Raw genomic sequence first — 13760 nt, 5'->3', positions numbered from 1 at the left:
AGGGGGACAGGTCTCCAATACTGAGCTGTAACCAATAAACATTCCTGGCGAGATCTGTGTACCCACGGGTGGGCATGACTCCTAACAAGCTCTTATGTCCCTGGAGGTCAGGGATAAGGTCCCCAGGCTTCTGGGCATGATTTGTTGCCTATAATTTCACAGCAATTTCTCTGACCTTAGTGTTCCCATCTGTAGAATAAAGCGGCTGAAAATGAGTTGAGGCTCTGGAGTCAGATTAGAAGTCAGAACTGGGTTTGTATACCGGCCGTGTGATTTTGGCAAATTAGGGAACATCTCTGAGCCTGTTTACCATCTATAAAGTGGGGCTGGAAAATGGGTGCTTAGCTCTGAGGGTTAATGAGGGAATTAAAGAAATCAGTGCTTGACAGATAAAGGGTTCAATCTGTGTTAGTGATGATTTTAATATTACTATTATTATATCCCAGGAGCCTCTCAGCCCTTCCAGAGTTCGTGTCTCTAAGGGATTCCAGAACTGTAAAGTGTAGTGGTGGAGAACAACTCCACGCATCCCCTCCCTCCATAGATGTGTGATTCGGACAGGTTGCTTCATCCTTCTGAACCTCGTTTCGCTCAACTGTAAAGTGGGGACAATCATAGTAATTGTCGCACGGACTTGTTTTGAGGATTTAGTGACATCATCCGCTGGCACACTTAGCCCGGTGCCTGACACACGGCCAGCGCCCTATAAAGCGCCGCTACCGCTATGACGCTTGGGCCCGGGAGGTTTTATCTTCTTGGGAGGTAAACGCAGGCTGCATTTAGTTTCCGGGTGGGGGCGGGAGTGGGGGCGTCCCTGGTGCACCCTGTCTTCCGCTGTCCCCGCCCCCGGAGCCGGCGGATTCGCTTTCGGTTGGGCAGCTGAGGTCCGGAGATGGTGACTCTGGAGCTAGCAGATGTCGCTGTCTTTAGTCCCCAGCTGTGCCTTCTACCTGGTCCTCACCAGCAACACCTAACCTCCCCCTCTCAGAGCTTCCCAAAGCGAGAAAAATGGCCTGGGGAGCAAAATGCGTAGAGATCTGCAAAGGTGTCTTTTTTCGCGCGCACCCCAAACCGAAGGGAGGCGGCGCGGCGCAGGCTCGGCCTTCCAGGGCCCGGAGATCTTGGCGCCGAGGTCGGGCCCCGCCCCTCCCAGGCCCCGCCCCCCGGCCGCCGCTCCCTCCCGCTCCCTCCCGCCCCCACGGTTGGCTGCGCGGGGAAGTGGGCGTGGCCGGAGGCGGTCACTAGGACCTGCCCGAGCGCCGGGGACGTCACGGAGCGGCGTCCAGGCCGCTGGTTGAGCGGGAGGCGCGAGTGGTTGGGTCGGTGGTTCCCAGCGCTGGGGCCGAGCCCCGAGGCCGGAGCCGGTACCGGGGGAGGGGAGAGGGGCGGGTTTCCCTCCGAGGAGGTTTCCGGCCAGGCAGAGCGGGGGGAGTCTTATTCCAGCCTAGTTTCGTTCTCCGCGCGTCCCATTTTACGCTCGCGGGCCTGCGCTACCCGCCGTTCCCTCTGTGGCTATGCCCTTTTTTGCGAGCGCAGCTCTGGCCTTTCCTACCCACCGAGGCAGCAGGGCGAGGGGGCCAGTAGACAGAAGCTGATCGGGGCGCAGCTGATGTCCCTGAGCTATGACGCCAGCGTGGGGGGGTCCTTTCTAGCCGCCGTGATTCTGTGTGAAGGGGGGGCGTCCTGCCCGCATTCCCTCCAGACGGAGGGGAGGGGCGGTGGAGGCGGGCGGACCCTGCGGCTGCCTGGCCCGTTGGAACTAGCCCCCACTCCTGCCCCACCCCCTAGGTGGCGGTAAAGATGACCACACTCACGCGTCAGGACCTCAACTTTGGTCAAGGTAGGGAGGCGGAGCCTGTGGACCCGGGGTGGGGGGCGAGGGAGGGCCTGAGCCGGCGGGCTTTCCGAGCTCACTGGCTTCTGTCCCCTCGTAGTGGTGGCCGACGTGCTCTGCGAGTTCCTGGAGGTGGCCGTGCACCTAATCCTCTACGTGCGCGAGGTCTACCCGGTGGGCATCTTCCAGAAGCGTAAGAAGTACAACGTGCCTGTCCAGGTGAACCCCCACATCTGGGCTAGGGGTAGTGGGTCACCTGCGAACCTCAAAGAGGGTAGGGGGTGAATTTTTGAACCGTCCTCCACTTTCAGGCTCAGCCCCTCTCTCCCCCTCCACTCCATAGCAGCCTGGCCTTGCCTTCCAATTCCCAGCCTCAGCTGACAGCCTGACAGCCTCCCACCCCTACTGCAGTGACTTTTCTTTCCATCCCCTCTGAACTTGGAGTTGCCCTTGCCCCAAGTTAGGGACCAGGCCCTGGGATCCGAGTTGCCCTTGGAGCACAGTTGTATTTAAAAGAGCCTCTGAGGCTGGTGAGTGGTTGCTTTGGGAAGGCGATTCCTGTAAACCTCTGGTACCTTCTCTCTGCCCTCATCGTAATGGGTTGTCTTAGGTCAAAAGGCAGACAAAGCCGTAAATATGTGCTCCCCATCCCCACTCTCTAGAAGTGCCAGCCCCTTAGGAAGCACTCAGTAAATGTTAGAATAAATGAATGACCCAGTACTGGAAGGTGGTGGAAGCTTGAAGGACATACAAGGAAAAGGAACACAGAATAGCGTTTACTGAGCACCTGCTGTGTCCTGGGTGCTTATCTCACTCCTCACTTTGTCTTTAGGAGATCTTCCACAGATGAAGGAAGTAAAGCTCAGAGAAGTTAAGTGATTTACCTGAGGCCACATAGCTCTTAGTTCCAGATTTCTCATTTTTGAAAATTGATTAGATTTTTGGATCCCTTCTCTGGGAAAAATGCCTGCGTGCCCAAATACACACAATTTAGGGACTTCTCAGCCCCTGGAGGAGTCACGGACCCCATGTTAGAAACCCCCAATGCTGTATTAAGTGGTGATGTTGAGACTAAATTCTTCGAACTCCTCCCTCTCTCTGGATAATCTGCAATTTTTAGCCCCATGATGGAAGTCAGTGTCTTGGGTGGGGAGCCCCAGGGAACTGCTGGCCTCCCTCCCCGGGCTCCTAGAGGGGTGTTGGGTGGTTTCCCCTTTGGTGCTTCGGGCCTCACGAGCCATGATGGGGTTGTGCACAGATGTCCTGCCACCCGGAGCTGAACCAGTATATCCAGGACACCTTGCACTGTGTCAAGCCACTCCTGGAGAAGGTGAGGGCACCAAGTCCCCCAGCCCACCTCACCCCCAGTCTGCTCCTCCAATGCTCCAGGATGGGGTGATGCTGGGACCGTGCGGGGTCCCCATGACTCTATACCCAAAAGCCTGTCTCCTATACCCTGGAGCCCACCCCCGCCCAGGGACAAAACTCAGGTCGTATGAGCCACATCAGTGTGTGCTGTGCCCGGGAGCCCTGGTTAGTGGAGTTGGCTGGGTGGGGCCTGCCTGCCCCAGAGGGTTCTGGGTTTTTCCCACATCTGTTTCTCTCCCCGCCCCCAAGTTCTGTCTGGGCTTGGCCTGTCAGGGTTTCCTCCTTCTATCTTGTCCTGCTCTCTGAGATGTACCCCCATGGGGCCCAGGGGTCCTCTTCCCTCTCAGTCTGTACCACTCATGTCAGGGGGTGCCTACTTGAACTTCTCAAACCTCCTTCTGGGCTCTCAGGGACCCTCAGCCTCGAAGCTGAGCGGGGCTGTGAGTGTGCCCTTCCCATCCTTCCTTGGGCAGGGAGGTGGCGGTGGTGTGTGGGTTACCCGGTTCTGGAGTAGGGGATTCCTGTTGTTGCAGAATGATGTGGAGAAAGTGGTGGTAGTAATTTTGGACAAAGAGCACCGCCCAGTGGAGAAATTCGTCTTTGAAATCACCCAGCCTCCACTGCTGTCCATCAGGTAAGCTGCCTCTCCCTGCGATCCTGGCTGGCTGGTGTGAAGTCTCTAGAAACAGCCCTCACGCTCACCTCTTTAGGGCAGCCCCTGAATACCTTGGCTTGGTCTGCGTTCTCTGGTCCCTCCTTGGCTGCACCAAGCTCCCTGTCTTCCCTCCTGCCTTTTAGAACCCCTCTGAAAGTTCACCTCCTCCAGGAAGCTTGGTAAAGAGGAGAATGGCAAGGCACGCTATCCTAACAAGGCCTGTTAGCAGCTGAGCCACGGTTGGCCACCCAGTGCTCTCCATGTAACCTCTGTGATGTCCAACCTGGAAAATCACAGTGTTGCTTAACGGCTAGTCTCGATGTCATTTTACAGATGGACAAGGACCAGAGAGATGACATGAGCTACCTAAGGTGACCCAAATGGTGGCAGAGCCAGGACACAAACGCAGTTTTCTGCCTTCCCAGTCTATGTCCAGTCCATAGGCAACCAGAAGCTGACCTTGGGCAAATGTGTTGGCTGGTCAGTTGCTGGCTTCCAGTCAGGGGCGCCGGAGTCTTTCCCCACTTGCTGTGTAGCCTTGGGCAAGCCCTCTCTCTTTCTGGCTTGGTGTCCTGGGGTATGAAGAGGCTTGGACTTTGTCCTTGTTCTTAGACGAGGTTGCATATTAGAAGGACCTACGGGGGCTCCCTCTGGCCCATTCGGACTTAGTTTGGGATGGGACTCGACAGTGTTTTTCAACTCCCTAGATGATTTTAACTGTGTAGACAAGATAGGGAGCCAGGTGCTTAGAAACCAACACACTCAGAAGCAGAGAGGGGCTCTGGACCCCCAGGTCTGCTTCCAGGGTTGACTGCCTGCTGGTGGGAGGGGCACCAGTGTGATGGGAGACCCTCCTTTTCTCCTTCCAGCTCAGATTCCCTGCTGTCTCATGTGGAGCAGCTGCTCCGAGCCTTCATCCTGAAGATCAGTGTATGTGATGCTGTTCTGGACCACAACCCCCCAGGTGTGCTCACCCCCATGCCCTTGTCCTCGGGCATGTGCATGGCTCCCTTGGCTTGGGTCTGCGTTCTCAGGTCCCTACTTGGCTGCAGCAAGCCACTTCTCTTCCTTCCTGCCTTTTAGAACCTGAGAGTCCACCTCCTCCAGGAAGCTACCCTGATTTCCACCTGGCTTCAGTCTCCCTACTGACCGTCTCTTGTCCTTGCATTTGGTTTCCACTCTTCTCCTTTGGGGGTGCTGCTGAGCTAGGGAGGGTGGGAAGAGACTATGCCCAGTGCAGGCACGAGGTGGCCTGGCCTCGACCAAACTCTCGCCTCTTTAGGTTGTACCTTCACGGTCTTAGTGCACACGAGAGAGGCTGCCACTCGTAACATGGAGAAGATTCAGGTCATCAAGGTGAGAGGAGACTGGTCAGGGAAGGTGGGCAGGGAGACCCAGCTGGAGATTCTGAAAACCAGATGCCACAGTTGTGAGTGGGCAGGGGTGTCGCCGACAGTGCGCTCATTACGTTGCTTACGGCAGCGCCTGGCATCCAGTGGCTTTTTCTTATGTGTTAACTGTGTGGCCACACGCTTGTCATGGCCCCACCTGGGCACTCAGCACGGAGACGAGGGTGGAGCCGTGTGCTGGGGCTGCCAGCTCAGCGGCAGTGCTCAGGGTCCGGGGGGGGCTTTGCCCACCAGTCTCAGAATCGGTGCTTGGGCCTGGTGAGGTCACTTGGGTTCTCAGCCCAGCTCGCATCCGTAGACTTGGCCTCTCTCGGGGACGAACCCGGGTGTCTGTCATGCTGGGAGTTCCCTAGGGATTCTGCTCCTCCCTGAAGCCTGACGACCCCAGCTCTGGGGAGGGAAGGGGTAGCGAAGTGAGGGCAGGCCACGGTCCAGCCCCCTTCTACCGCCTTCCCTTGGGCCCCTCCCTAGGACTTTCCCTGGATCCTGGCGGATGAGCAGGATGTCCACATGCACGACCCCCGGCTGATTCCACTAAAAACGATGACGTCAGACATTTTAAAGGTGAGCCGCACGGGGACCTGGTCGGCTTTACCGAAGGTACGCGGAGCCCTTGCCAGAGGCTCACACGTGGCTCAAGGCTCAGAGGAGATGACTAGGGAATGCTGTGTAAGGCTCCAACCTCCCTTTCTCTTAACCGGCGGCTGCGCCACACGACCCCAAGCTTAGGCAGAGACGTGTGTGCCAGGGGCCTGTGGCCCTGCCCGAGGACGTGCCCTGGCCATCCTCCTGACCTCGGCTGTGTGTCCCTGTCTACCAGATGCAGCTGTACGTGGAAGAGCGAGCTCATAAAAGCAGCTGAGGGTGCGCCTGCCCCCACCGTGGACGCTGCAACTGTTGGACACTGGGGGCCCCCCGCCTCGGGCAGTGCTGTAGGGCCCCCCTGATTCCAAGTGCACTTATTGCCTGTGTGTCCAGACCACCCACCCTCCAGCGCGGCGCTGCTCAGGTCTGCTTGCCTTCGCGGAGAAACTCTCCCCAGGAGGACAGGGAAGGATGCCTGGACCTTGATTTCTGTCTTAGCCTCCTGGGATTTGGCCGGCCAACACTGTCTGTGTCTCAAATACTGTGCTGTGAGTTGTTTCAATAAAGGGCCCCAAGGGCTGAGCTGGGCTATCACTAACTGGACTGGGAGGGACAGGAGAAACGAAATTAACCCGGGAGGAGGGGCTGCTTCTCTACCAAAGTGCTAAGGGCTCCCACCACTAGACCCAACCCCAGGCTGGTTTTATTGAAAACATTTATTGTCACAAAATGTCAGAGTATATTGCAGGAATTAACCACAAACGTGGGTTTGCTCAAGGTTGGAACTGGGGCAGGCGCTCCCGGGGGAGGGGCCCTCACTGCCCACTATAGGCTGAGCTGGAGGGGACCTTTGGAAGTCGACTGGCCCAGACAGAGGACGGATGAATGGCCAGCAGATGACAGAGTGTCAGAAGGGCCGGTGGAGATGAAGTGAGGAGGGGAGGCGGGCAACCTTCTCCTACCCCTGCATGGTCTCAGGCTGAGCTGTGGAGGGGGCCGGGTCCCTGGTCATCTTAGGGCTGATAATGATGCTGCTGTTGGTGATGCGGGGCCCGTACCAGCCTGCCCAGAACTGGGTATCCTTGCCCCCATGCTGGAAGAGGATGTGGCGGACCCCTGGGGGGTAATCCGAGAAAGTGTGGGAGACCTGGGAGGAGAGGAGAGGAAGAAGTGATGATCACCAGGACTGGGGAGGCGACAAGATGGGGTGATCACTCCACTGGAGAGGGGAAGGGGAGGTGCCAAGTCCTGCAGGGGAGAGCCACCCAGGCTGAAGGCAGGGGCTCCGAGGAGTGAGTGGTGAGGGCACGCAGGTGAGGCCTCACCTCTGTCCACTTGGCATTGTTCCACTGATGGATGGTCACAGGCGGGGGCTCGAAGGAGGCCAGGACAATGTAGTTGTCCGACACCAGATGGACTCGGATGTGGTACGTACAGCCACAGTCTGCTCTGGCAGCGAACCTGGGGGAGGGTGGGGCTCAGGACTGTGCACCCCCGGAAAGAAGGTGGCCCTGGAGGCGGGCAGGCAGCAGACCCAGAGACTGGAGCTCTGAGTTGGATTTCCCTGCTCTGCCCCTGAGGCCCAGCTGGTTTCACTGCTCTCTGGACCCTCCTGTGCCCTTGGGGTCAGCCATCTCTCTATGCAGGGCCACATCAGAGCAAAGTGGCAACCCTTTTGGGTGTCCAGTGAAGACTTCCCCTTAACAAAGCAAGAGGCTCTCTGCAGAGATAAAGGCCTGGGCCGTGGGAGCTGTGCCACCTGTACGTTACAATGGATCAGACTGGGGACTCAGTGGGAGATTCAAGGGGTGGCCTGTGTGGTGGGGGCTGGTACAGAGCTCACCCTCCACTCAGCCCTGCTGTCCACACCTCTGCAGCTCTGCATGCTTCTCAAACCCCACCGCCTACCCTTAGAGTGATGGGCCTGGGGCCTGGCTGGGACTGGGGTCCTGCTTCTGCTACGGGCGAAGCCAGAGCCTTGCACAGCTCTGAGCACAGAGCAGGAACCTGGGAAAGAGCTGAGGGATGCACGGTGAGGGGCTAGTGAGGGGTGAGGGGAGGCAGACGGGTGGAAGGCGTGGGAACGAGGTCCAGGGAGGCTGGGTCCTGCTGCCTCTTGCTCTACTACCTGTTTGTGACAACTTATCTGTAGGCCTCAGTCTCCCCATCTGTAAACTGAAAAGAACATTTGCTGATGTAGGGTGGCGGGAAGGCCAGGAGGTGCGGAATGAGCAAGTGCCGGCTGCCGGGGCAGCCCCTACCCTAGGACGCCGCCAGGCACAGAGTGGGCCCTGCCGATAGGTATTCTCAGTAGGAGAAGAGGGAAGGATGCAGAGCGTGGCCCGAGCCCCACTCACCAGTCCTTAACCTCGATTTCAGGCCGGAAGGTATCTAGCAGCTCATCCCAGTAGCCCTCGGCCTTGAGGTCCACCAGCTGGGACTTGAGGCACATCCTGGGGAGCAGAAGGAAAGGCTCACGTTCCTGGTGTGCTCTGCATGGCCGGGACCCAGCAGTGTCCCCGCACTGCTGCAGGACCGCTGCCTCTGGCTGGCGCTGGCCTATGAGAAACGCGCAGGGGCTCTGACCCACTTGTGCCTAGGTGGCATGTGATCCTAGTTCAAGAGCCCCAATGAGGGCACCTCCAGGAACTCCCGTTCCTAGGCGAGGAAGCGTGCGGACACCTCTGCCTTGCCCTGATCACCAGCGGCTCCCAGCCCCCACTGCTACTAATCCTGGCCACTGAGTACTCGTGCCCTAGGAAAGCAGGAGACTGAGCCCGTCTGGGAACCACCCTCCTCCAGCTGCACAGGGAGGCCCTCACTTAGGCCTGAAATTTGGCAAAAGGGGTCCTGGCCCTTTTCGCCCTCCACACCGCCAGCTCAGTGGTTTCTCTTACTCAAAAGATGTGACAAAGTACTTCTTGACTTTGGAGTCCGGAAAATCTGTGCCATGGTCTCCAGGGAGGCTCTCCACCCTCCACTGGTTTCCCCCATTGGAGTCAATTTGCCAGGATGTCATATCCTCTAGGGAGAAACAGAAGCCGAGGTCAGATCCCCTGTGTCAATGTCCGGTCCGGTCCTGCCCACCTGGGCTGGGGGGCGGGGGGGTTGAGGTCGGTAGGGCCTGCTCACGCTCACATCTCAAGGGTGCACCCCAACTGTGCCTTGGAGCACCCCTACAGAGTGCCCTTCCTCCAACACATTTCCACCTGTCCCCACCATATCAGTTCTGATCTGGGACCCCCTCCCTCCCACTTTGTCTTGACTCCTAGCATGAAGCTGGGGGGGGGGGGGGAACCAAACAAACGGTATTACCAGAAATTCTAAACTAGCCTTTCCTTTCTTTCATGTATGAGGAGCTCTGGGAAATACCAGAGTTTCAGTTCTCAAAACAGGAAGTTATGAAGTGATAACACTTCTGTTCTTAATGACTAATGTCAGTTTGTCCCAACGCAGACCACTTACTTGACTGACATTTCCCCCACACCCTAACTATGTAACAAGATCCAGGGGGGCCCAAGGACCGATTTTCTGGGTTTGCTGCTGTGCCAGCTCGGACCCCCCTCTTCCCAGGGAGGGAGGGATAACTGTGAAGGTGAGCATCCTTGGTGCTGGTGGCACGTGGTAACCCCGTATTCGTGATCCCCACCAGGTTGGCTTGGCAGGTTCTGGTCTGCCCTTTCAGACTGAGCTGAGAGGACCTTAAAAAAACTCTACCAAGGCTTTCCGGAACAATCACCAAGGAAGCTTTTCCAAATTGCTCTCTTGCTCCCTCTACTAGGAGCCCACACCTATTCCCCAGGTGCCTGGGGCCTGCCAGGAGAGAAACAGGGGAATAACACAGAAATCCAGGAGTGGGGCTGTGCCGAGCTTAGGCCCAAGAAGAGATCCAAGCAAGGCAGCAAGGCTGGACTGACGGCTGTCGGCCCGCAACGCAGTGCAAGTCAGGGCTGTAGGCGGGCTCTGTGGAGCCGTGTGAGCTGAGCTGGCGGCCCTGCTGGGCAGCTTCTGAGTGGAATCTGGGGCAGGCGGAGAGATTGAGTGTCTGGGCCACTGCCTATGGGGCCTCTGAGAGGGGCCCGAGGGCCTTCATCGGTCAGGACCAGGCCTGGGCAACTGGGCGGTTCTGGATCTTTCAGTAGGGTCCTCACCATGGGGCCTAACACTCCCCATCTATAAAATGGAGCCAACCCTACTTATTTGGCCAACTCCCTGGGTCCTTGTGAGGATCAAGAGAGAAAATGGACACGACAGGGATTCTAAGTGTACAAACTATGCCTCCGTTAATTGTTGCCATAGCCCCAAAAAGAAGCCTGGTGCCTGGTATGCCGTAAGTGCTCAATGAGGGAAAAAGACCCTGGCAAGTACAAGAGAACATAAGTTAAACAGGGTGATTGCAGTCACCTCTGAAAATCCTCATTTCCTTCCTCTGGGTCATGGGGACAATGGGAGGATAATGACATTTGTGAAGTCCAGTGCCTGGCACAGAGGACACCCTCATGTCAGGCAGCTTAGACTGAGCTAGACACGGAGAAGTGAACGTGCAGTTTGTTCATTCACTCAACAAACGTTTTGCAAGCACTGACTATGTGAAGACATCACTGTGGACACTGGGTGTATGCACAGTGGTGACAAGACCCATTAGGCCTCTGGACCTTGAAGTTTGTAGCAAAGGGGGAAAAAAAGCCCCAAACCACGAGATAAAACAGGTAATTACAGGTTACGAAAATGCTAGGAAGGAACTGACTGGAACGGACAGGACAGATGTGGGGGAGCACGGTGTCCACATGGGGGGGGGCCCAGGGCAGGTGTCGGAACTGAAACCCAGAGAATGAGGAGGAACCAAGGGCCTGTGGTCCGGTGTTAGGGGTGTGAGAGAACATTCCAGATAGTGTGGGAATCGCAGAGGCAAAGGCCCTGGGTTTCAGGGAAGGGAGGGAGCCAGCCCCGGGCAGCCCCGGGCCCACCTTCAGCACACGGATTCCGCAGGAGGTTCCGGCGGAGGCTGCACAGGAAGAAGAAGGCCTTCCAGTCGGCCACGGGCTGGTCCCAGTCCTCGGTGATGAAGCCCTCCCGCAGGCACTTGCGCTTCCAGAGTGTCACCAGGTCGATGAGGTCTCGCCAGAGGCTGCAGACGGGGCGGCAGTGCAGCAGCAGCTGGCGGGCAGGCACGTGCGTGAACACCTCCAGCAGAATGTTCTCGGGCAGCTCGTTGATGCTGACCAGGGCCATGGCGGGGGAGGGGAGGGAGGGGGTGCCCACAGGCCTGTGGGGGGCAACACTGGTTACGAGCCCTGACCAAGGAGGTGGACCCCTCAGATTTCCAGGGACCTGGGCCAGGGGCTCTTCATCCTGTTTTATGAAACAAGAGGGGTTGGAGCCTTCTTCCAGCACGTAGTAGGCCGCCAAAATAGGGAGCGGTTACACACATTTGAAAGAGTGTAATAAAAATATTAATAAAAGACTTTAGGGGCTAATAAAAAGGCCCTCCCCCCAGACCCCCTCCCCCTTCCCCCCCGCGCCCCGGTTAAAAAAATGATTGTTTAAGTTGTTAGGCCCAGTGAACTGGCACACCTTGCCAAGGCCACGCCGCTGCCCGAGCTCTGCAGGAGGGTGTGGTCAGGTTATTTTAGTGCTGGGAATTCACTGTCAGTCTGGGGGCGTAATGAAGATTTTACACTTGACATCACAGCTTCGTTAAGTGGTGGGGCTAGGGCTAAACCAACTTCCTCTCCCCAAATTGCTCATGTTGGCCTGGCAGCCAGATGTGAGCACACCTCCCACACCACTCTGCTTGGGCATCAGGCCAGAGCCCACTTCGAAAAGCTCTGACACTGCACAGCCGATGGAGGGACCCTGAGCAAGACTGCCCGGGGCTGAATCCTGGCCTGCAGTGGCTGGCTAGCCGGGGCGCCGCGAGAGGCGCGAACCACTGTCCCAACCTCAGCAGGGCCGGGAGGACTGAGTGAGTACAAGGAAAGCATTTAGCGCCGAGCGGGCAGAGAAGTGCGTCAGGGCATCATTACTTCTCTCTACCGTTAGAGCGAAACCACTCTCCGGCACTGGTACTTAGCAGCCCCGAAGAACACCCTCCTCTCTCTATACCTGAATTGCACAAGGGTTTTTGGAAACTTTACAGTGCCACCACCCTGGCCTGAATCTTGCCTGGTTATCTAGATCTCTAAGGAGATCCCCGGGGCCCCGGGTGAGGTGGGGGAGGGAAGGCCAGACACTGTCACTCAGAGGGACCTTATCTGCTCCCAGGTGGGAGAGGGAGGGAATATTCTCCCACACGTAGAGTCTCTGAGGAGACTTCTCATTTTCCATAGACACTTGGCCAAAGAAGCCCTCCACAGCCTTCTTAAAGCTACCATCCGAGCAAAAATGAGGGTGGGCACGCACTCTGGCTCCTTTCCAGACAGGAGCATTTCAGCACGACCGAGAACAATAAATAAGGTACTTGCACCTTGTGCAAAAACGCTATAACGGGAAAAACTCCGTGTGGCTAGGTCTTCTGCTTTTTCAGAAGGAAGTCTAAACAATTTCGAAAAAATGAAACCTGTCAGTTTTTAAATGTCGGCAACCTCTAAAAGCACTGTCTAGGCCAAATAAAAGTCACTGGGTTAGAGTTAGAGGCGACTTAGGTACGAAGAGCTCCTCACCCAGGCGTCCAGAATCTGGTCTCTGGCTCTGGCCGCACGTTATCAGTCGCATCGCCTCCCTTAGTTTCTGCCGTTCGTGGGTCTAGCGCGAAGCCTGACTGCGCAAGGATGGGGCCTGGAGTTAGGGCCCCAGAGGCACCTGTGCTTCCCACGTGCCCCGCCCTAGTCCCGACCTCCTCAAGGACCCCTGCGGGCCCAGTTACTACGCCCATTTCTCGAAAGCAGAAGCTGAGGCTTGGGAAAATTTGCTGCCCGTCCCAGGACCCGCGGGCGTGGGGGGTGCCGGGAGGTCCCAGATGGGCCTCGGGCCGGGACGCCACCAGCAAGGTGTGGCCAGCGTGTCGCTCCCAGGCAGCACTTCCCGGAGTCGAAGCCAGGCCCGGGCCGCGCCGGACCCTGCCCCGCGCGTACTCCACGCTGCCGGGGCCCCCAGCCCGCGGCCCCGGAGTCCCCGCCTGCGGGAAACTGCGCCGCCGTCTCAGTTAACGCCCCGCCCCCCGTCCCTCCCTCCCTCGCCCCGGCCCTCGGGAGTCAGCCACCCAAGCCCTTCCCTCGCCTGCGCCCCCCGCCCGTTCCCCAGCTGGGCCGCGACCTGGACGCGGGGCGTCACGCCCCGCGGGACGGGACCTCCGGGTCGGCCTGGAGCCTGCGGCCTCCGCTGCGCTGTCCGCTGTCGCCCCGCCCCGCGTCACGCGCCGCACTCGGACCTCCCCCCTCGGGCTCCGGGGCGCGCGCACAGCTCCGCCTAGTCCCGCTCCGCCCACCGCCTTCTAGAATTCCGCAGCCCTGAGCCGGGATCTTGGGGTCCTCAGTGCCGGGGCTGCGCGACGGGCTCCCCGGACCTCGTAGCCTGAACCTGCCTTCCCCTCCAGGTGATCGGCGGCTCAGCAGCACGGTCCCACCGCTTCCCTTGGCTTTCTCCTCCCTCGGAGAATTCTGAGCCTTCCCCTAACCTAGCCTCCACTTCCGCGCGGGCCACTCTGAGGACTCCTCACCAGTTCCCTTCGCTGTAGAGAGGGAGGCGGGCCCCTCCCCGGAGGGTGATTGCTGAAATCTGGCCTGGAGCCTGGCTTGTACTTTCACTAGGGCATGGATGGCCTCAGGGAGACTTCAGTTTACTCAAAGTAAAAACCTCTCTGCGTTTTTGTCACTAATTCCTTTCTTCCTTCAACAAGTAATCATCAAGCACGTACTCAAGGCAACCAAAAAGGGTTGTGCAGGCTGTGCACTGCGCAAGGCTGCCGGGC

General features: G+C 58.1%; 2 protein-coding genes across 8 annotated transcripts; one reads left to right on the top strand and one right to left on the bottom strand.

Annotated features, from left to right (window-relative positions):
- The first annotated feature begins 1258 nt into the window (after window positions 1-1258).
- MAD2L2 (mitotic arrest deficient 2 like 2) lies at window positions 1259-6433 on the top strand. The gene is made up of 9 exons (XM_026519847.4): window positions 1259-1364; window positions 1789-1840; window positions 1935-2053; window positions 3093-3164; window positions 3736-3836; window positions 4727-4821; window positions 5140-5213; window positions 5738-5830; window positions 6087-6433. Exons 2-9 carry the CDS (start codon window positions 1801-1803, stop codon window positions 6126-6128), a joined length of 636 nt encoding a protein of 211 aa, XP_026375632.1. The 5' UTR covers window positions 1259-1364; window positions 1789-1800; the 3' UTR covers window positions 6129-6433.
- A 119-nt stretch (window positions 6434-6552) lies between these two features.
- On the bottom strand, window positions 6553-13490 carry FBXO6 (F-box protein 6). Of its 7 annotated transcripts, none has more exons than XM_057305321.1 (7): window positions 13370-13490; window positions 12514-12607; window positions 10819-11203; window positions 8749-8875; window positions 8209-8304; window positions 7177-7312; window positions 6553-6998 (listed from the first exon to the last, which is right to left on the bottom strand). In XM_057305321.1, exons 3-7 carry the CDS (start codon window positions 11081-11083, stop codon window positions 6810-6812), a joined length of 813 nt encoding a protein of 270 aa, XP_057161304.1. In that variant the 5' UTR covers window positions 11084-11203; window positions 12514-12607; window positions 13370-13490; the 3' UTR covers window positions 6553-6809. The 7 variants fall into 7 exon arrangements, with proteins under 7 accessions (XP_057161304.1, XP_026375628.1, XP_026375630.1 ...); XM_026519843.4 differs by lacking the exon at window positions 13370-13490 and adding an exon at window positions 13106-13221 and having other exon boundaries at window positions 12514-12611; XM_026519845.4 differs by lacking the exon at window positions 13370-13490 and adding an exon at window positions 13106-13217 and having other exon boundaries at window positions 10819-11117; window positions 12514-12611.
- Window positions 13491-13760: the final 270 nt, after the last annotated feature.

This window comes from Ursus arctos, unplaced genomic scaffold, assembly GCF_023065955.2.
Source record: "Ursus arctos isolate Adak ecotype North America unplaced genomic scaffold, UrsArc2.0 scaffold_32, whole genome shotgun sequence".
In the NCBI taxonomy this organism is placed as follows: Eukaryota; Metazoa; Chordata; class Mammalia; order Carnivora; family Ursidae; genus Ursus; species Ursus arctos.
This window is presented reverse-complemented; position numbering and strand designations above follow the sequence as displayed.

What these genes read in the sequence shown, in the direction of transcription:
- FBXO6 (XM_057305321.1), bottom strand. Translation starts at nt 11,083, where the DNA reads ATGGCCCTGGTCAGCATCAACGAGCTGCCCGAGAACATTCTGCTGGAG. An exon ending in GCGGAATCCGTGTGCTGAAG is followed by an intron (nt 8,876 to 10,818) that starts GTGGGCCCGGGG and finishes GTTTCTCCCTAG; the next exon opens with AGGATATGACATCCTGGCAA. An exon ending in GAAATCGAGGTTAAGGACTG is followed by an intron (nt 7,313 to 8,208) that starts GTGAGTGGGGCT and finishes ACCCTCCCCCAG; the next exon opens with GTTCGCTGCCAGAGCAGACT.
- MAD2L2 (XM_026519847.4), top strand. Translation starts at nt 1,801, where the DNA reads ATGACCACACTCACGCGTCAGGACCTCAACTTTGGTCAAG. An exon ending in CCTCCACTGCTGTCCATCAG is followed by an intron (nt 3,837 to 4,726) that starts GTAAGCTGCCTC and finishes TTCTCCTTCCAG; the next exon opens with CTCAGATTCCCTGCTGTCTC. An exon ending in AGAAGATTCAGGTCATCAAG is followed by an intron (nt 5,214 to 5,737) that starts GTGAGAGGAGAC and finishes GCCCCTCCCTAG; the next exon opens with GACTTTCCCTGGATCCTGGC.